Genomic DNA, 22,761 nt, shown 5'->3' with positions numbered 1-22,761 from the left:
GGACATTGAGGGAAGCATGATGAAGGAGAATATGAAGAGATTCAGAGAGGAGTCAGAAACAATTAGGAAGACAAAGAAGAGATATATAAAAATTAATTTATCAAGGAAAGTGAAAAGAAAATTAAAAAATTCTACAGATACATAATTAAAAAAGGAAGTCCAGATGAGAATAGAACCATATTTGAACAGGTCACGATAAAATCACAGGCAGCAATAGTGAAATGGCAGAACTATTCAGTAATTGTTTACTTTAGTAGTTACCAGGGAGAAGGATCAATGGACAGAAAACCAGAAGATGAGATTAATAATAATAATCACATTGTCACACGTAGGCTTCAGTGAAGTTACTGTGAATGAAATGAAGATCGCTTATTGTCACAAGTAGGCTTCAATGAAGTTACTGTGAAAAGCCCCTTGTCACCACATTACGGTGCCTGTTTGGAGAGGCCGGTACAGGAACTGAACCCGTGCTGCTGCCTTGTTCTGCATTACAAGCCAGCTGTTTAGCCCACTGTGCTAAAGATTAGAATTCATATGTTCACAAGTCACTTGCCACCCTGATGTGGAAATATATCGGCGCTCTTTCCCTGTCACTGGGTCAAAATCATGGTACTCCCTAACGGCACTAAGGGTGTACCTACACCACATGGACTGCAGCAGCAGTTCAAGAAGGCATCTTACAAACACCTCGAGCAATTAGGCATGGCCAATGAACTTCAGCAGAGTGATGGAAGGAGTCATCAACAGTGCTATCAAGCGGCACTTACTCAGCAATAACCTGCTCACGGGCACTCAGTTTGGGTTTCGCCAGGGTTACTCAGCTCTTGACCTCATTACAACCTTGGTTCAAACATGAACAAAAGAGCTGAATGCCAGAGGTGAGGTGAGAGTGACTGTTCTTGACATCAAGGCAGCATTTGACAGAGTATGGCATCAAGAAGCGCTAGCTAAACTGGAGCCAATGGGAATCGGGGGTGCGGGGGGGGGGGGGGGGGGGGGAACTATTCACTGGTTGGGGTCATCTCCAGCACAAAGGAAGATGGTTGTGGTGGTTGAGACCAATCAACTTGGCTCCAGGACATCACTGCAGGAGTTTCTCAGGCTAGTATCCCAGACCCAACCATCGTCAGCTGCTTCAGCAATGACCCCCCCCCCCCCCCCCCCCCCCCCCCCGCCATCATACGGCCAGAATGGGAATTTTTACTGATGACTGCAAAATGTTCAGTACCATTCACGACTCCTCAGATAATGAAGGAGTCCATGTCCAAATACAACAAAACCTGGACAATATCCAGGCTTGGACTGACAAGTGGCAAGTTACATTCGCGCCACACAAGTGCCAGACAATGACCATCTCCTACAAGAGAGGATCTAATCACCGTCCCTTGACATTCAAAGACTCTGAATCCTACGGCACATAACTCACCTCTTGACCCTCCCGCCACGTCCAAAAGCCTGTCCACCATCTACAAGGCACAAGTCAGGAGTGTAATGCAATACTTTCCACTTGCCTAGATGAGTGCAGCTCCAAAAACACTCAAAGCTTGGCACTTTCCAGGACAAAGCAGCCCGCTTGATTGCTCCTCCTTCCACAAATATTCAAATCCTCCACCACCGACGAACAATGGCAGCCATGTGAACCATCTGCAAGATGCATTGCAGTAATTCACCAAGGTTCCTTAGACTCATGACCACTACCATCTAGAAGAACAAGAGGAGCAGATACCTGGGGGTTTGGTACGTTTCGGCGTAGCCCATTTGGCGCAGCTGATTCGGCGTCAGGGAAATAATTGGCTGATTCGGCGTGGCGTTTAGGCGTCAGGACATTTCGACGTCACTTTTTAAAATATTTTTAAAACCTAGTTAAAAACGCCGAATTGGCCACGCCGAAACGTCCCATTTCCCCCTCGGGAGCAAAGGTGAAATGGTTCCAAGGTTTTGAATAAACCTTGGGGGTGGGGGGGTGCTGTTCCCCTGAACCAGGCCGCCTGTCCGCTTCACCTCGCCGGCTGCTGTCCCCCTGAACTGGGCCGCCTGTCCGCTTCACCTCGCCGGCTGCTGTCCCCCTGAACTGGGCCGCCTGTCCGCTTCACCTCGCCGGCTTCTTCCGGAGTCACCCACTGCTCATGTGCAAACCAGGGACAGCCTCTAAAGCGGGAGAGAAATGCTGCGCATCCTAGAACTAAGAGCAAGTTGTAAAAAATGTTCCTTCTACTGTCTTGTATTTTTCACCCAGACCGATATTAAATGTCTGCTCATTGCACTAACCTGTCTCTGAAGCCTGTTCCTCCGCCGAAAAATTCCTCCGTCGAAAGGGCCACGCCGAATTGGCCACGCCGAAACGTCCCATCCCCGATACCTGGAAACCCCACCATCTGGAACTTCCACTCCAAGTCGCACACCACCCTGACTTGGAAGTATTTTGCCATTCCTTCCTGAGGCTGGTTTATCTCACTGGGCTAAATCGCTGGCTTTTAAAGCAGACCAAGCAGGCCAGCAGCACTGTTCGATTCCCGTACCATCCTCCCCGAACAGGCGCCGGAATGTGGCGACTAGGGGCTTTTCACAGTAACTTCATTGAATCCTACTCGTGCCAATAAGCGATTTTCATTTCATTTTCATTGTCGCTGGGGCCACATGCTGGAATTCCCTCCCTAACAGCGCAGTGGGTGTATCTACACCTAAAGGACTGTAATGGTTCAAGAAGGCAACACCACCACCACCTTCTGAAGGGCAAGTATGGATGGGTAATAAATGCTGGCCTAACCAGTGAAACCCACTTCCTGTTAATGAATTGAAAACAAATTCTGGCCTAGCCAGCGAAGCCCACATCCTTTGACTAAATTTTTAAAAATCAAACTACTGGAGAAACATTAAACTAGCCAAACTCGGTAAAACCTCTGGTCTGGTTTACATCCATGGATTTGATAAGAAATCAGGGAAAGAGACCGCAAAGTATCTCTTGCAAATTCTTAGTTATAGTGTTGGTGGACTGGCGAATACATCATATTATGCACTCTACGCAGTCTACTTTCAAGAAGGAAGATTGAACATCTCCAGGAAACGATGGGCCAACACATCAATAGGAAAAATAATTGCATCCCTACTAAAGGAGAATATAGAAAATGTCAAGACACAAAAATACTATAATGCATTACCTAGTCAATGTGGATTTCAAAAAGGAAAATCCTTTTTGACTAACTTCATTGAATTCCATAAGGAGGTAAAAGAGCTGGCAAGGAAAGTATAGATTTAACGCAACTAGATTTCCAAAAAGCCTTGGGTAAGGTACAACACAACATTTAACAAAGAATATCAGAGCATCTGTAATGTGGGGGCAGAATGAATAGCCAGCTAACTGAAAGATAGAAAATCAAAGAATAGCGGTAAAAGCTAGCTATTCAGACTGGTAAGAAGTTAGGGCCCCTCAATGATCAGTGCTGAGAGTACTGTGGTTCACAATTTATCTTGATCATTTAGACTTTAGAATCAAAAGACAATTTCTAAATTTGCTGACCGCATCAAATTTGAAGGGGTAATCAACAGTGGAGAACTGGAACAAATTACAGGAAAAGATTAATAAACTTTCAAAACTGATATATAATTGACAAATTAGTTTCAACAGTACAAGTGATATTATTGCATTTGGTAAGAAAAATAGGGTTGTCAAACATTATTTGGAGCAAAGTAGAGGAGCAAAGTGATCTGGGAATACAAATCCATAAATCACTAAAAGTAATCTTGCAGGTCAATAAGGTCATAGCAAAACCAACCAAGTCCGTGGCTTATTTCAAGAGGAATGTGATTGAAATGTAAAGAATTTGTGCTAGACTTTAATCGGACTCTGTTAAAGCACACTTGGAGTATTGTATACAGTTCTGTTCACCATATTATAAAAGTTATATACAGAGGAATTGTTTTTTTTTAAATGATGGTTTTTTTTAATGACCCCGAGGTTATCAGGAAAGGATGAATTGGCTGTGTCATTTCTCTTGAATTACCTGATAGCATAACCCAATCAAGTATTTGAGGTTTTGATGGCAGAGCATAAAAGCAAAACTAGAGGTCATTAATATAAAATAGTCACCAAGAAATGAAAAGGGAACAAATCCTTTGAGAATGTGAAATTTGCTAGCATGGAGCGGTTGAGGGGAATACAGTGGTATGGGTACATTTGACAGGCAATAGAAGATTATGCTAGAGCTATTTGAGGATATGAGGAAGGAGGCTCAAGTGGAGCATAAATGCTGATATGGATTGGTTGGACAGAATGGCCTGTTTCTAACCTGTTCTATGTAATTAGCAACTTTTGCAAGGATTTAAGTGAGACTTGCATTTCTATAATGCCATTCACGATTTCAGGATATCCCAAAATATTTTACAACCAACAAAGTACTTTTAAAGTATTGTCATGGTGGTAGTTTGCTCAGAGAAAATTGTGGGGAAAATATTAAAGTGAGAAACATGATCAAATGGCTTATTTCCGTAACCCAAGATTGGAAGTGATTTTATGAATGAATCAGAAATTGATTCAGTTGTTCTGTGTATGTAGCTCTAAAGGGACACATGAAGTGAATCATCTTAATATCGTGGCAGGCTCAAACCTACTGTATAAGCTTGTACAAGATTTCATAGAATACAGTGCAGAAGGAGGCCATTCAGCCCATCGAGTCTGCACCGGCTCTTGGAAAGAACACCCTACTTAAGCCTCACACCTTCACCCTATCCCCTTTATCTCTGTAACCCAGTAACCCCACCTAACCTTTTTGGACACTAATGACAATTTAGAATGGCCAATCCACCTAACCCGCACATCTTTGGACTGTGGGAGGAAACCGTCATAGAAAGAGAGCTTTGGGAGTAAGTTGACATTGCTGAAGGTGAACGGGAAGGAAGCTGATTTGGGTTTTGTTTTGTGGTAGGTTCTTGTATTGGATGGATAACTGAGCAATCCCTGCAGTGGGGAACAGGTAGAAACAAAGAATACTGAATGGGACAGTGTGTTAGGTGAGGATAGCACGGGGGCACAGGGAATAGCTTGGGGGCAGCACGGTAGCTTAGTGGTTAGCACAGTTGCTTCACAGCTCCAGTTTCCCAGGTTCGATTTCCGGCTTGGGTCACTGTCTGTGTGGAGTCTGCACGTTCTCCCCGTGTGTGCGTGGGTTTGGTGCCTGCAGGCTTTACCCTTTGCTTACCTAATCCTTCTGCTCAATTGTGTGCAGTGCTGGTGTGGCTTTGTTGAAACACAGCCTGCCAAAGGCAGACTGTATCTGATGGGAAAGGAACATGACATTCTTGCTGAAACATTTAAGAAAAGCTCATTAAATTAGCTTGTTGGCTGAGGCAATTGGAGCATTCCGTTCTGAAACCAGTACCAGCAAGAAACCTGCACTACTCTGCCAAAAACAATTCATTATAGTACATTTTAGGGACTTTGTGAAGGTAAATAAACGACGTCAAACAGTTGTCGTCGAATCTGTGTAACCAGAAACAACTTATAATTAACCAGCCCATAAAGGATGAGAATTACATAGAATCCACTAGACCCAAATGTCAGTAATGTCCAATGTTTTCCTGTAACTTCAGGAACACTGGAGAAATGGAATCATCTCCACAAATATTCTACTACAAAGTCTTGGTGCTGTCACAAAGGCCTTGTTGGTAAAGGAACCACTCAATCTAAAACTGAGAAATGAAAGCAAATTGACTTTGAGTTTGAACCTTGATCTCAGATCTCAGCCAGGAATTAATTGGGGTGCTATACTTGCTTTCCGTATCTTGGTTCTCGGGTAGGATTACAAATTCTGTAGTTTTTAAGTTTGATTGCACCTGCTATGCAGTGCATACCTGACAAAACAGATCTGGTGTGGAATCATCCACAGTTTGATTTGATTTGATTTATTATTGTCACATGTATTAGTATACAGTGAAAAGTACTGTTTCTTGCATGCTGAACAAACAATGCATACCGTGCATTGGGAAGAAAGGAGAGACTGCCGAGTATAATGTTAGTTATAGCAAGGTGTAGAGAAAAGATCAATTTAATACGAGGTAGGTCCATTCAAAAGTCTGATGGCAGTAGGGAAGAAGCTGTTCTTGAGTTGGTTGGTACATGACCTCAAACTTTGGTATCTTTTTCCTAACGGAAGAAGGTGGAAGAGAGAATGTCTGGGGTGTGGGGTCCTTAATTATGCTGGCTGCCTTTCTGAGGCAGCGTGAATTGTAGACAGTCAATGGATGGGAGGCTGGTTTGCGTGATGGACTGGGCTACATTCACGACCTTTTGTAGTTTCCTGCGGTCTTGGGCAGAGCAGGCTCCATACCAAGCTGTGATACAACCAGAAAGAATGCTTTCTCTGGTGCATCTGTAGAAGTTGGTGAGGGTCGTAGCTGACATGCCAAATTTCCTTAGTCTTCTGAGAAAGTAGAGTCGTTGGTAGGCTTTCTTAACTATAATGTCAGCATGGGGGGACCAGGACAGGCTGTTGGTGATCTGTACACCTAAAAACTTGAAGCTCCCGACCCTTTCTACTTTGTTCCCATTGATGTAGACAGGGGCATGTACTCCACTACGCTTCCTGAAGTCGATGACAATCTCCTTTGTTTTGTTGACATTGAGGGAGTGATTATTGTCGTCGCACCAGTTCACCAGATTCTCTAACTCATTCCTGTACTCTGTCTCGTCATTGTTTGAAATCCGACCCACTACAGTGGTGTCATCAGCAAATTTGAAAATAGAGTTGTAGGGGAATTTGGACACACAGTCATTGGTGTATGAGGAGTATAGTAAGGGGCTGAGGACACAGCCTTGTGGGGCACCGGTGTTGAGAATGATCGTGGAGGAGGTGTCGTTGTCTATCTTTACTGATTGTGGCCTGTGGGTTAGAAAGTTCAGGATCCAGTCGCAGAGGGAGGAGCCAAGGCCACGGAGATTGGAGCTGAGTTTCGTAGGAATGATGGTCGAGCTGTAGTCGATAAATAGGAGTCTGATATAGGTGTCTTTGTTATCTAAGTGTTCCAGGGTAGAGTGCAGGGCCATGGAGATGGCATCTGCTGTGGACCTGTTGCAGCGGTAGGTGAACTGTAGTGGATCAAGGTAATCCGGGAGGCTGGAGTTGATTTGTGCCATGACTAACCTTTCGAAGCACTTCATGATGACTGATGTCAGAGCCACTGGGAGATAGTCATTAAGGCACGCTGCTTGACTTTTTTTGGTACAGGTATGATGGTCATCTGACTGGTGGTCAGTTGAAAAACCCATTGACATTCACTGTCTAGACTCATCTTGCTCGTGACCAACTCAGCAAAGCAGTGTATACCTGATGGAATCCATGCATCCCTATCCCTGGAAGAGCTGTTAGTTTTGTGCAACATGAGAAAAAAGTAGAAAGAAGATTTGGTGAAGAGAGGGAGGAAAATTAGTTTGAGAGACAGGGCTTTGCCAAGTGCTTGTAGAATGTAGGCTTTGTGGTTTCCGGTGCAACGCGTTATTGATTTGCTTTAATGGTGCTTTTTCAATGGTCAGGTACACCCACAAAGTTTTTTTTAAAAGAAATTGAGGGTGCACAATGGTGGGGGGGGGGGGGGGGGGGGGCAGGCAGCAAGTTGTGTGTATTGGGGCTGTTGGGAAATGGTGCCTAAGAGACTAGAAATTAAAAGCCTTTGGCTGCTACTGTGTATTTGCCGTTGAAATATTTGTGCATCACATCCTGAAGCTATCTGACAGTCTTGATTTGTTAGAGGAACACTGGAAATTACAGTTGCATACAGTTGACTATAGCTGTAACTACTGTGTTGCCTCTAGCATCCTAAAATAATGCGACAGAGGAGAAATATTGTAATGCTTGATTTGATCCCTGTATATTAGCGCTCTTTTATTTGCCATTGCTTGAGAATGTTAACCAATTTCCATCTTTAAGTCAACCTTTGTATTATGTGGTATACAGTAGGTTTGAGCCTGCCACAATGTTAAGAGTTGTCCAATGCATTTCCCGTCCCTATTTGTTTTCCACTTTGTTCTCTATACTGATTTGCATCCTCAGGTTGGTCCCAAGTTCTTAATTGCCAATTTCTGTTTTGGTCTTGTGACATTGTTGGGCACTAGAGAGAGATGTCTGTGATAAAGAATGGGGCTGTTTTCAACTTAGAACACCAGGGTCACATCCCAGGTCACTTCAGCTTGAGCTAACAAAGGTCTATTTACTATGCACTTGGTTTTTCAGTTTTCTGTACTAGTTGGATACTCCGTTAAGCTGCTAATTTAACATCCCTTACTGTTTGTCCTGTGGAACCATGTCCACACTCTGTGCAACCCTTGCAACAGGCAGAACAAAGATAATTTCATTAACTTTGGGTTGGGTTCAAGCAAGAGTTTCAGTAGTGAAAGAATTGTGTGTTCTAACCCTTGGCTTCTCCGTGTTCTTTGTGGATGCTATTATACTGTGTTACACTGACCACTGAGCCACGCTAGTCAGAGATTTTAACGCACCTTAGGCTGGATTTAATGTATCCCATTGTGGAGGTACTGGGAGAAACCCTGCATCAATTAGGGGCCTCACGGTAGCATGGTGGTTAGCATCAATGCTTCACAGCTCCAGGGTCCCAGGTTCGATTCCCGGCTGGGTCACTGTCTGTGTGGAGTCTGCACGTCCTCCCTGTGTGTGCGTGGGTTTCCTCCCACAGTCCAAAGATGTGCGAGTTAGGTGGATTGGCCATGCTAAATTGCCCGTAGTGTAAGGTTAATGGGGGGGATTGTTGGGATATGGGTTACGTGGGTTTAAGTAGGGTGATCATTGCTCGGCACAACATCGAGGGCTGAAGGGCCTGTTCTGTGCTGTACTGTTCTATGTTCTAATCGCACAACAGCAGCAAAATCTCCACTGATTAGGTGGAAGGGCGGAATGGACTGATGTGGGATACCCGACTGGTGGCGGTGGGATTGTCAATTAGGCTGATTAATGAGCCAGCTGACAACATTATCCCTGAGCCCACCACAATTTAGTGGTGGTTCTAGGATTAAATGGGAGCCACAAGGCTTTCCCGCACCCTTAGAAGGCCGCCCATTAAACCTTGTCAGGTTTGCGAGCAGTCTTTTAGGTCAGTCCTTCATCATGCAATTTGTGCCAGGCCAGAAGGGTGGCTGTTGGAAGTCACCCCACTAGCCTTGCCTCCGATTTCTGCTCTATTTTCTCCCTTTCCACCAGGGATGAACAATTAATGCTGGCCTACCCAGTGATGCCCGCATTCCGTAAATGAATAAAGAAAAGAAACTCCCAAAGCCATGATCCCATTCCACCCTCACTCAGCTTTGGCTTGTGGTCCCAAGATGATCCCAGGCCTCTGGTGGGTGCTTTGCTGCCAGCCACAGCTCGATCTTGCACTAGTGACATGGGATGTTGGCCTCTGAGCACTTGTGTTTGTGGGACACTTGATTCCATTAGGTCTCCCCCACAGAACTGATCAGGGTTCCCCACCGGTTTTTCAAATGGGGGCCAAGACAAGACCACCATCGACGCGACAATATCCTAGATGTTATTTTCCAAAGGGCTTCATCAAAGTGATTTAAAAAGTAGCAACGTTTTACAGATATGGAAAATGGAATTGATGTGTCAAAGTTTCTAAAGCAACGTCACTTAAGTTGCTTTGTTTCTGAGCAGTAGTTTTTATTTTTGTAAATTTGTTTTTCTCCCCTGACTAAAACCCTTGATCTTTCGTATTCAGAAGTTTGCTCTGAGCAAGCAGAAACTGGGCCTTGTCAAGCTATGATACCTCGGTGGTACTTTGACATCAGTGAAGGAAAATGTGCACAATTCATTTATGGAGGCTGCGGAGGAAACAGAAACAACTTTGCCTCTGAAGAGTACTGTTTGGCCGTCTGTAACAGCGTCCGTAAGTGAACCCTCCAGCTGGCTGCAGCCTCTGTGTGTCGCTCTGCACTGGAAACCTCAACCAGTTTTTCCACTATATACCTGTAGGGCAAGTGCCACAGTTTGCCAGTTTAACTCCTGTAGTGACTCTTCACCATCTATTTTCTCCCTAACCCCTTGAATTGCTGTGCACTAACTGCTCTCCTTATATTCCTCACTTTGTTTTTAAATTGTAATGTAAGCTTGTTGCTTCCTCACTTATGCTTGGACCTTGCCTTACGACCGTCGGAATTTGTGCTCGCTTCATAAAGGTATCTCCCCAAAGCAATGTACATTGAGATATGAAATATGAGGTAATGTATGTACTCTAGAGGCAGCAGTGTGTACCATCCACAAGACACAGTGCAGTAACTCGCCAAGGCTCCTTGACAACACCTTCAAAACACGTGGCTTCTACCACCTAGAAGGACACGGGCAGTAGACGCAAAGGAACAGCACCTGTATATTCCCCTCCACCATCCTAACTTGAACTATGTTGTCATTCTTTCATTGTTGCTGGGGAAAAATCCTGAAATTCATTTCCCAACAGCACTGTGGGTGCACCTACACCACATGGACTGCAGCAGTTCAAGAAGTTGTCCCATCGCCACTTTTTTCTTTAATTTTCAAAGAAAATTTAGAGTACCCAATTCTCTTTTTCCAATTAAGGGACAAATTAGCGTGGCCTATTTACCTAACCTGCACATCTTTTTGGGTTGTTGGGGTGAGACCCAGGCACACGGGGAAAATGTGTAAGGGCCACACAGAGTGTGACCCGGGGCCGGGAATGAACCCGGGTCCTCGGGACTAACCACTGCGCCAGTGTGCCACCCGTTCTAACCACCACCTTAAGGGATATTGGGGATGCCATCAACCATCACTTCCCAAGAATTAATTTTGAGGGTGAAAAGTTATAATATCTGCAGTGGGTATATGACACAGCTTGAAGGACAAAGTCTGTCCACAGCAGCTAGCTGTGGACAGATGGCCTACTGATTTCCGAATGGAGGAGCGGTGCTAAAACTTAGAAAATTGTGTTGTAAAACTAGAGTTCGTGCAGAAATGACCGTGTGACATTTTGACTCCTTTTAAACCATGCTGAAAAGTTTTATGCTGTATTTAAGCATATGTGCATTACTTTAAAGTGCTCTACTCCATCTAATCAAAGGCTGTGGGAACTTGGGATGATTTATTTTATGTCATCTGTCTCTCAACACCTACACTGCAGCACCATAACGTCTCCTCATCATTTTCACCCACCCCCTCATTTCAATACACAAACAGCAGGTCTTACTCAACCAGACACCCAAAAGTGCTATGTTGCAGCACCTCCGATTCATCTATTTTGTTGAACATATGACAACCCCAGCAGCCAACAATATCTTTTTTTAAATGTTTTATTATAAAATTTTGTTTATACCATATAAAATATTCAAACCATTCCAACAAATTTTACAGTATTACAAAAATAACACCAACATTCTCCCCATCCCCCTTGCCCAGCTCCATACCAAGACTAACCCCTCCTAACCGCGCCGCCCTGCCCCCCTGGAAAAAAACCCTACCCAACTGACCATCTCCTACTAAAAGCTGAATGTAACCAGCTGGTAATGAACGGCTGCCACCTTGAGTATAACCCCTCCACTGACCCTCCCTCGGATACTTTATCCTCCCCATGTGCAGAAAATCCACCAAGCCCCCTAACCAAGCCAAAGCCTTTGGTGGCGCTGGGAACCTCTGGGTTATTAGAGAGGCGAAGGCCAAGACATCTGCCTTCTTCCACTCCTGTAGATCCAGCGAATCCAAAACTCCAAAGGTGGCCACCATTGGGCACAGCTCTACCTTAACCCCCTAGAATCCCCGATACTGTTTCGAAAAAAGAAACCCAAAAATCAGCAAGCCTGGAGCAAGACCAAAACATATGCATACTATGCACCTGCCCCCTAGAACATCTCTCACACACCTATCCCCCACCCCTGAGAAGAACCCACTCATACGCGCCCTAGTCAAGTGCAACCTATGCACCACCTTAAACTGTATCTAACTTAACCTCGCACAAAAAGTCGTTCGCGGGCCAGCAGACCAGTAAACTGTTTATAAAACTCAACAGTGCCTTACCCATCTGCATTAGACAAATGTAGCTCAAAATCTCCTGCCCAATCGGTGCCTCCAACTCCCGCTTTCTATCCCGCTCGACCTCCGGGAAGGTCAATCTAAAAATTGTAACATTGTCGATTCCGTCTCCGGAAGTTCAGACTGATATAGCCCACAGTGAAAGGTCTCAAACCCTCTCAAGGGCAGAAACCAACTCCCGCCCGAGTTCCTGATCTGAACTATCTCCCGGGAGGCAGCTTGCCGCCTCAGCTGGTGAACTAACAACTGGCTGGCCTTCTCCCCATACTCATAAAACATCCCCCTCATGCGACGAAGCTGACTCATTGCCTTCCCCATTGACAATAACTCAAAGTCCATCTGTAACTTCTTTCTCTCTGCCAAAGCTTCTGGCTTTGGGGTACTCGAATATTGGCAGTCCACCTCCAGAATGGAGTCTACCAGCCTCTGCCTCTCCACTCCCACATTATTGACTTATATGAAATTATTTCTCCCTAATTGCCGTCAATGCTTCCCAGAGCGTGGTGGGCGAGATCTCCCTATTCTTATTCAACTCCCCAAGCAACTCTGTGTCCAACCTCCAAGGGGGTCTTTCCCTGCTCCAACAACAGATCCATATAGTGTGGGGAGTGATTTGATATTGCTGTCGCCGAGTACCCTGCCTCCCTGACGCCAGTGATCAAAGACATAACCAACTGAAAAAAAAAATCAATCCAGGAGTAAACCTGGGAACCACATGGGAAAAGAAAGAAAACAACCTTGTCGCTCGAATGTCTAAATCTCCGTGGGTCTGCCCCTGCCATTTGTTCCATGAACCAACAGTTCCTTTGCCACCCCCGATATAGTGAAACACTGGGGACATGTCCTGTCCAGTCGAGGGTTCAGCACACAATTGAATTCTTCCCCCCACGCCCCTCCCCCATAATCAACTGATGTGTACCTCAATCAGATATAGACACCAGCACCCTCTGAATAAAATCCGTATCATCACAATTCACCGCATATACATTAACCAAAACCACCATGCCTGCTAACACCTCACTAACCATCATATACCTCCCTCCTGAGTCCGCCATAATGTTGACCGCCAAAAAAGCCACCCTTTTTTTTTTAACTTTTCCAATTAAGGGGCAATTTAGCATGGCCAATCTAACAACCCTGCACACCTATGTGTTGTGGGGGTGAGACCCATGCAGTCACGTTGAGAATGTGCAAATTCCCACAAATGGATCTCTTGTAAAAAGACCACATCAACCCTCAAGTTATTCAAATGGGAAAAAAACCCGAGACATTTTAACTGGTTCATTTTAACCCCTCACATTTCCAGTAACTAACCAGGATAACCACCCCCTCCCAGGATCAGCCTTATCCCTCCCATGAGTCAGTCTGGCAGGACCACGACCTGCGCTAGCTCCAGGCCCACCTAATATGGCTACCATCACCCCCATCCAACCAGTTCAAAAGGAACTTGCACCCTTGGCAAATTACGTTTCCCACCTCACTCAGCTCCACTTCTCTCCCCCCCCCCCCCCCCCCCCCAACCAGCAAAGCTAGTCAGGCGGCCCGCACCTAGGGTGGAAATAAAAGACAAGACAAACCCTACCACACCATGTATCCATTACAATCCCCATACCCAACTTTAGTTAATAATAATATTAATTTTTATTGTCACAAGTATGAAGTTACAAATATTATAGGCTGAAAACAGAAATTCGTCACCTCAAAACAGTTCCAACAACATCATAAGCACCCTCCCAAACCAGCGAACTCCATTACAGGAACACGCCCTTCCCCACTTTACAACAATCTCATATACCACAAAACAAAAACAATTTTTTTTGAATATAAAATCCAAGAATGTCCAAATAAAAAAAGATGATAGCCCTCAAAGCCTTCAGTTCCCCTCAAGTCTGTTTATTAACAAAGTAATTCACCTCCTTGCCTCCTCCGGCTCTTCGAAATAATAATCTCTGACTCTAAAAGTAACATGAAGGCGATTCGGGTACACCATCCCTAAAATGCTTGTTGCTTAAGTAGAAGGCCACCTTCGCCTTATTGAATGCCGCATGCCTTCTTGCTAACTGACCTGATATCTTGATATATTCGGATGGGGTGGCCCCCCCACATCTACACTCTCTGGTGCCCTTTGCCCTTCTCAGGACTTGTTCCTTATCCAGATACCTGTGGAATTGGGCAATTATCGCCTGTGGTGGTTCCCCCGATCTGGGCTTCTGTCTCAGTGATCGTTGGGCCTGATCCAACTCCGATGGGGTCGAAAAAACCCCCTGCCCCACCAACTTCCCAAACATCTTCGATACATAGCCCGTGGCATTTGTATCTTCCAGGTCCTCCGGCAGACCGACGATCCTTAAATTCTGACGTCTGAAGCGGTTTCTCCAGGTCATCAACTTTGGCCTTGTAACATCTTTCACTCCCCTGCCAACAACGCCATCTCCGCCTCCAACGAGGCATTCTGATCACTGTGATCATTGAGCACCTCTTCTACCTTCTTAATCATTGACCCCTGCACATCCGCTAACCAACCTATCCAAGGATACACAAATAGGTGCCAAGGGCCCTCAATCGCCTTCTTGAAATCATCAACTGATTGTCGCTGTTTCTTGTATTCCCCGATAGAATTTCAACCAACTTCTCGGTCACTCACTGAGCGGCAATGACGCCACAGAGACCTCCGCCATTTTCTCCCCTTCTCAGACTCGTGAGACTTCCAAATCAGACAAAGATGCCTTGCCTGGTTATTCTTAGTATTATACCAGAAATTCATCACTTGACAGAGGGGATCTAACTCTGTCACCCTGTGCCACTTTCTTCCTAAACAAATATCCACTACACGGGTTGAAAGGGACAAAAATCAAATCCCCAGGCAGGAGCCACCTCGTGTACGACTACTCCCTTCATAGCTGCAACCGGACGTCAGCCAACAATATCTTAAAACCAAGATGTTGGATATTTATTTTGTTGAAAATTTACTGACTCCAACTTGCAAAGTTGTAAATTCCTTTAAAGTAATATGTTTGAACTCCAAGCAGAGACTACATTTTGTCTGCTTTGTTAGAGTTCCATTCAACTAACGCAGATTTATACTCGGGAGGAAAGTGGGGAAATGTGCCAACAGTGGGCATTCTGGCATCTTTTGGTCAATAATGCGTTCTGTATTCAACTTTAGCCTTGAAGTTTTCCATATTTGGGAAATTTATTTTTCATTCCTCGGTCTCCTTGATTATAATTATGGCCGATGCTTGTTCCAGCATTTGCACTAAGAATTAAGATCAGACTTCCTGGGCCTTAAGAATGCACAGGATTGTAAAAGATGATTTTGACCTTTGTAACTAACCCAAAGTTCAAATCCAGAGAAAAAAATCAACTATCTGTATCCCTCAACTGATTGTTTATAAAATTCCTGATCTCAGCCTTTATGGTCTCCCAGGCAAATCTATTCCAAACCCTTTGTGTGAAATATAGGATCTGCCATTTACTCTTTTTCTCTCTCCTAAGCTTCTGACAGAAACTGCTGACTTTTACCATCCATCATATTGAATTTACTGTCTGTGGGCATTGAATTAGTAGACCTAAGACTAATCGTTTGTCACTCATAGTAAATTTCTGGCTGAAGGTTACATGGGATGCCCACTATATCTCCAATTTGTTTAGAGGTGCCCTGCTAGAACATCTTATCCAGGTTAAAGTATTTTTCAGATATATGTAGCAATAAAATTAGAGCCAAAAATATAATCCAAATTAAACATAAAGCAGAAGTCCAACCTTGTTATTGTCAGGCACGGCCCAAAGGGATCACATACAGATATTCTGTTTAGAATACCCATCCCCTTTAGACGAAAATTTTAATTATGCTCATTTTTGATCATCAATTATTGTGCATTTGATAGCCTGAGCAGTCATTTCCTATATCCAACAGGGGAAGCATTCATTTTTGTCTCAGTTCCTTACGATATTAGGAGACAGAAAATGTGTTTTAATTCTCCTGAATGTGTAGGCCCCAGTAGTTTCAAGGACTGGTCTTTAAATACAATGCGAAGCTGCCATGTCTATCTGCTATTTCCTCTGAAAATATATTCACATACAAGTGAAAGAATGGAATATTTCTATTTTATAGGATGCTGAGACTGTGTCCTGATATCCTGTTAACTCGCCGTAGTCATTTTTATAACTAGGTCAACACGGAGCAAGAAGGATGTATGCATCCTTCATAAGGATGTAATCCAAGCACGCAACCTGCAGTTTTACAGTATGTCGAAACCAGTAGGGAAATGTCCTTTGGGGAGGTTAATGACGCACTTGGGTTTCAAACAGGTATACCAATCCAATACCATTACTATTTAACAAAATATAAACACCAGCAAAATGTAAACACCGTGGTTTCCACCTTTGGTGTGCTTTCACTTTTGTTGCTATGTAGGAAAAGATTCCAGGAAATCGTAGAGGAAAGAAAATGTTTTACATAAGTCTTCCTCTAGATGGCCAAATTCAAAACAGGCACGCCATCTTTGGTCAAGGTATTCGCTCGAAAATGAATCGAGTAATAGCTGTTCCTGTGTGTGTGTGGTGGGGGGGGGGGGGGCTGCTGGACATGTTCCTTTTGTCTGTAATGGCCTCTGTGGGTCAAGTTGGGGCCAGCAGCATGAAGTTCGATCCCATGTTTGGGACTTGCCTCCTTGCCCTATCTGTGGTAGTGATCTGGTGTTGTGGGACAGAGCTGCGATCACAAATATGTGTAACCATGCAGTTATAAATGGCTTTTATGCCGGTTTTGTATTTTTAGGTTATTGTTACAAATTTCAGACCTACTTTAAGTATTTCTCCTGGTTCAGCAGATCCATTTATTCCTCACAATCTGACATTTATCTTTACTGTCTCCTAACTAGTTAAGTGATTGCATAATCTGTGGCTATTACAATAAATTGAATTGGATATTCCATAGAATCCCTATAATTCGGCCCATTGAGTCTGCACCAACCCTTCGAAAGAGCACTCTGCTAGGCCCACTCCCTTGCCCTATCCCTGCAACCTGGTAACCTACCCTACACATCTTCGAACATTAAGGGACAATTCAGCATGGCCAGTTCACCTTAACTTGCACATATTTTGGATTGTGGGAGCAAACCGGAGCGCCTGGAGGAAACCCATGCAGACAATGGGAGAACGTGCAAACTCCACACAGTCACCCAAGGTTGGCCAAATTAATACTCTTTAATACTTCAGTGACAAAATTGAATGAAACCAACTGGTTTACTTTGCTATCATTAATATAAGTATGCAGACATAGTGGGTGAAATTGAATGCGCTCCCCTGAGGTGTTGTAGGCAGGGTAATTTAGTTGAGCTAGAGAGTGCGGGATGGGGCCCCTGCCTCCTTACCGCCTCTGCCACGGTTGAAAGGTACGTTAGCAGTCATTCCAGCTCAATTAAAATTCACTAGGGCTAATCCTTTCATCACTGGTAATCAGCTAACGGATATGAGGCTGTTGCCATGCAGGAAGCCAGAAATTAAACCCTGTCAAATTTGTTTACCGTCTTCCAAGAGGGTGTCCCTTGTTCAAAAGCATTCAGTACCAAATTGAGAGACCTGGAATTGGGAAGGAGGATTGCCTGCTGAATAAAACCCTGGCCAGTGACCCCCCTCCCTGTGACCTCCATTCTGTCCTCTCAGTTCTGTGGCCTGGACTCCTTGCTGACCCAAGGCTTCTGATGGATGCATTGCCACCAGTACCACTGGTCCTTGGTGGCACTGCCTGCAGTGAAGTGCTGACAGTTCTCATGGAAAGAGGGGGTGAACAGAAATTTTGCTCCTGGGCCTTTAATCTTTGGAAAGGTCTGTCACTTAAGTTACTAACTAATAATCTTTATTAGTGTCACAAGTAGGCTTACATTAACAAAGCAATTAAGTTACTTGTAAAAATCCCCCAGTCATCACGCTATGGCGCCTGTTCGGGTACACTGAGAGTGTCCAATTCACCTAACAAGCACATCTTTCGGGACTTGTGGGAGGAAACCCACGCAGACACGGGGAGAACATGCAGACTCTGCGCAGACAGTGACCCAGCGGGGAATCGAACCCGGGTCCCTGGTGTTGTGAAGCAACAGTGCTACCCACTGTGCTATCAGGGTTAATTGACGTTCAATACAGTGGGCCTACCCCAAAGGGGCTCTCATTGCCTCCCCAACCAAAGATCCTCATTGCCTGGATTAAATTTTTGACTTTTACCCCTTTGGTGAGGAAGACAAAACTGCAAGCTATTAGTGAGCTTAATTACATTTTGGACTCTTAAGGAGGTCCTTGTTTGTCTCTCAACAGACTTTCTAGAACTGAACTGTACCAAGTGTTGCATCCTCTTTTGCTCCCTAGCTTGAAAGGAGGTTGCTAGATTGATCCCTGGCCGCCTCTCTATTGAGGAGTTGACCATTTGTGCTGCCAGTATAAACTGGCAAGCACCCTCAACCCTACCTCCCTACCCAACATGAGGGCATTCCGACATGTTCTCCTGATGACAAACGAACAAGACATTCCAGCCCCTTTCATGACCATTTTCCCTGCGATTTCAATGAAGCTCCATCATCTGGAGCATTCTTTCCTTTCGATATGTCTTGGGTTACTGGGAGTTTTTAATCCTAGAACGTTTCAGGACTGTCCTTTCATCAGAACTGAGGACAGTTAGAACTATAATTTCTGAGCAAGTGAAATGGAAATTTGGGGAGGAGGGAAGAAGAACAAAAGGGAAGGTATATGATCAGTTGGAAAACTGGACAATTCAATAACAAACGGTTTCATGGAGAAAAGAAGCCGAATGGAGTGGTAACGAGACAAGTACAGAAACCAAAGATCTATCCATCCAGATGAGGGGTGAATAACTGGGTAGTAGTAAACAAAAGGTATTCAAAAAAAAAACCAAGGAAAAACAATGAACCGGCAAAAATAAACAGTATGGGGCAGAGGTTTATGTTAAGTCCAGAAGATTCCTATATCTGGTTATAGGTACATAATTGTTGAATCTATGGTAAGCAGAACGCATAGATGATGAGTAGAAATTAACAAACAAGGTTTATTGCAATACAAATCTAAAACTCTCCATTCCCCTATGGGTCTCCTTCGTCGGGGTTTTTATAAAAGTTGAGGCTCTCCTTGTTAAGGGGAAGCCCCATCATTTAAATAGAGACTGCAGGTGGCATGGTGGCACAGTGGTTAGCACTGCTGCCTCATGTCGCTGAGGACCCGGGTCAGTCCCGGTCCACTGTCCATGCGCAGTTTGCACATTCTCCCCGTGTCTGCATGGGTCTCACCCCCACAACCTAAAGATGTGCAAGGTAGGTGGTTTGGTCACATTAAATAGCCCCTTAATTGGACAAAAAAAGAATTGGGTACTCTTTTTAAAAGAAAAAGAGAGAGAAAGAATGTTGATTGGTTAACAAATGCACCCTGGTGGAGGTCTTGCCATGGAGAATAGTTAGGCATGGAATAGTTAAGTGCCCAGCTTTGTTCAAATTCAAACTGGGCATGTCACCTCCGGTGAAGGCTTGCGGAATGAATGGTTGGTTCCCTAAGTTTTTGCTTAGTTGAAAAAAAGGAGCAATGTGTGGACATGTTCCCTTTATCTGCGTAGGATAGGGCCCTGGCTGTAAATATATGTGGCTTCTGGCATGTATAAGTGAGAAACACTGCAAACTTGACTGAATCTTAAATTGGTTGTCAGTGTAATTCCTAGCACAAAAAGGATTGTTCAGCAGCTGTTTCCCAAATGTGGAATCACATTTAATGTTGGGTGCTTAAATCTTGCAAGCTCAGGCTGGTTGGTTACAGTCAGTACTTTACCAATTGCGAACTGAAAATGGGGAATGCTGGTTGATATCCACCAATCATTGAGATGTACAGACTACATACTTGGCGTCACACTGCCACTAAAATTCATATACCACATTACATATTTCTGTGATGGACAGAACCTTTAACTAGCTTCACTTGTAATCATTGCATGCTGTCACTGAGTAGCAACATGACTGGTATTCTCCACTAACAGGATGATGCTGTTCAGCCAAAAAAGATGTTCTGCCATCGCACAAATCAGCAATGTGATAAATGAATTTCAGTGTCAGTGTGCTGCCAGATATAAAGGCCTTATGTTCCAACGTCTGTGTGGAGTTTGCACTTTCTCCCCGTTTCTGCGTGGGTTTCCTCCCACAGTCCAAAGATGTGCAGGTCAGGTGGATTGGTCACAATAAATTGCCCCTCAGTGTCCAAAGAAGGTTCAGCAGGGCTACGGGGATAGGGGGGAGTGAGCCTTGGTAGGGCACTCTGTCGGAGAGTCAGTGAAGACTCTATGGGCCAAATGGCCTCTGACTGCACTGTAGGGATTCCATTCTATGGTTGCAGATCATATGAAACAGCTTGTCCCTTCAGCTGTTGCAACAGGCAAAGTACTGGCCATACCCGTGCTTGCATAACTCTCAAAATATAGTGGTCAATATTAGATGTAATCCCACGATTAGACAGGCCTGCTAAACAATCCTGATTGTGGCATATGGGAGTATTTTAAGGAGCAGTTGATGGGAGTGCAGGACAGGCATGTGCCAGTAAAAAGGAAGGACAGAAAAGGCAGGATTCAGAAACCGTGGATGACCAGGGAAATTGCGAGTGGTCAGAAAGAAAAAGGATGCATACATGAGGTCTGGGCAACTAAAAACAGATGAAGCACTTGAAGAATACAAGGAAAGTAGAAAAGAGCTAAAGCAGGGAGTTAGGAGGGCAAAAGATGGTCACGAAATGCCCTTCGCAGGCAGGATTAAGGAGAATCGCAAGGCATTTTATATGTATATTAGGAACAAGAAGGTAGATAAAGAGTTGGTCCACTCCAGGACAAAGGAGGGAAATTATTATGTGTAGAACCAAAGGAAGTAGGTAAGATCCTTAATGAGCATTTTGCATCGGTATTCACAAAGGAGAGGATCGGTGGTGTTTCAGACAGATGTGTAAACACTTTCGAACAGGTCGTTATTACAAGGGAGGAATGTTAGGCGTGTTGAAAAGCATTACGGTAGACAAATCCCCAGGACCAGATGGCATCTATCCCAGATTACTGAGGGAGATGAGAGATGAAGTCGCTGGGCCTCTAACAGAAATCCTCATTGGCCACAGGTGAGATCCCAGAGGATTGGAGGATAGCTAATGTTGTACCGTTATTTAAGAAGGGTTGCAAGGATAACCTGGATAATTATAGGCCAGTGAGCTTGGCGTCAGCAATAGTGAAATTGTTGGAAAAGAATCTCAGAGATAGGATCTATGCATATTTGGAAGTGAATATTTGGATGAGAGATCTCGGTGTCCATGTACATAGATCCCTGAAAGTTGCCACCAAGGTTGATAGGGTTGTTAAGAAGGCGTGTTAGCTTTTATTGGTAGAGGGATTGAGTTTCGGAGCCATGAGGTCATGTTGCAGCTGTACAAAACTCTGGTGCGGCCTGGATTATTGCGTGCAGTTCTGGTTGCCGCATTATAGGAAGGATGGGGAAGCATTGGAAAGGGTGCAGAGGAGATTTACCAGGATGTTGCTTGGTATGGAAGGAAGATCTTATGAGGAAAGGCTGAGGGACTTGAGGCTGTTTTCGTTAGAGAGAAGAAGGTGGGGGGGTTGTGCCGATACTTGGTGCAATCCACTTTGGCTTTGAAATTCTCACACTCCCCCAGACTGCTTCTTACTCTTACTTGGTGCTCTTCGTATATGTCCTGTAATAGTTATACATATTTCTCACTGGCTCCACAAATTCTAGTACATCTACAGACTTCCTCCTTCGGCACCTGGTCATCTGACTTTTCTAGATCGTTGAAACAATCTGCATGTTGCATTGACCGTGACAATATTTCTTCATCGCGTGTCTTGAAAATAGCATTGGTGGTGTTTTCAGGCATGAAACCAAACAACCTCATGGATTCCCACTATTTCTCCATAACTTGCTACCATATCTTGAAGATATGTGGTTGGAGTTTGATTCCTAGGTCGATGTTGTAATTTTGAATGATTCCCCTTAGAATAATGCTTTTGACTCGTTGCACTGAAATTGTTATTTTATAATCGCACAATTGAGTAGCTCACAGGGCCTTGTCCCTGTATTCGTCTAGGCTGGTCTTGACTTTCACTGGTATCTCATCAAACCTGTTTTTAATTCCTTTCAGCGCTTTTCTGATGTCTTTGAAATTAATGTTAGTTGACGTGTTGATATCCAACTCCCTATTTGTCATTATTCTTGGGTTTTCTTTATTCTTAAACCGGTTAAAAGTATTTGCCCCACCTCTTTGATTGCATTCTCCCTCACTCAATTCACTTTGTCTTAATTCTTGATGGTATATTTCCCACATCTTTTGTTAAGCTGTCTCTAACAGCCAGTATTCTGAAAGTAATAACAAAAGGTACTGGACAATCTTTGTCAAAGTCATCCAGACTTGAAATGTTGGCTCCCTTCTCTCTCCACAGATCCTGTCAGACTGCTGAGATTGTCCAGTGTTTTCTGTTTTCTTTTCAGATTCCAGCATCTGTAGTAATTTACTTTTATCTTGCTATTCTGAAAGTATCTTTTTGACCCTCTTTGGTATAAAGCCATTTAATCCATGCCAAGGAATCACTTATTTTGCCTTTTTGTACTGTTCCATAACATCTTGAATCCCTATGTGGAGTTTGCACATTCTCCCCGTGTCTGCGTGGGTCTCGTTCCCACAACTC

At 44.2% G+C, this 22,761-nt stretch overlaps 1 protein-coding gene across 4 annotated transcripts in view; it reads left to right on the top strand.

Annotated features, from left to right (window-relative positions):
• LOC119968742 (amyloid-beta A4 protein-like) overlaps positions 1-22,761 on the top strand; it is a 238,056-nt gene that overhangs the window by 150,726 nt on the left and 64,569 nt on the right. For 3 of the 4 annotated variants that reach the window (XM_038801405.1, XM_038801404.1, XM_038801406.1), the window contains exon 7: positions 9,721-9,888. The exons of the other annotated variant lie outside the window; for it this stretch is intronic. In XM_038801405.1, coding sequence (XP_038657333.1) covers positions 9,721-9,888 — 168 coding nt within the window. The remainder of the gene's footprint in view (positions 1-9,720; positions 9,889-22,761) is intronic. 4 annotated transcript variants of the gene reach the window in all.

Source organism: Scyliorhinus canicula, chromosome 7, assembly GCF_902713615.1.
Source record: "Scyliorhinus canicula chromosome 7, sScyCan1.1, whole genome shotgun sequence".
Taxonomy (NCBI): Eukaryota; Metazoa; Chordata; class Chondrichthyes; order Carcharhiniformes; family Scyliorhinidae; genus Scyliorhinus; species Scyliorhinus canicula.
The sequence above is the reverse complement of the archived record's forward strand: the minus strand, read 5'-3'. Positions and strand labels throughout refer to the sequence as shown.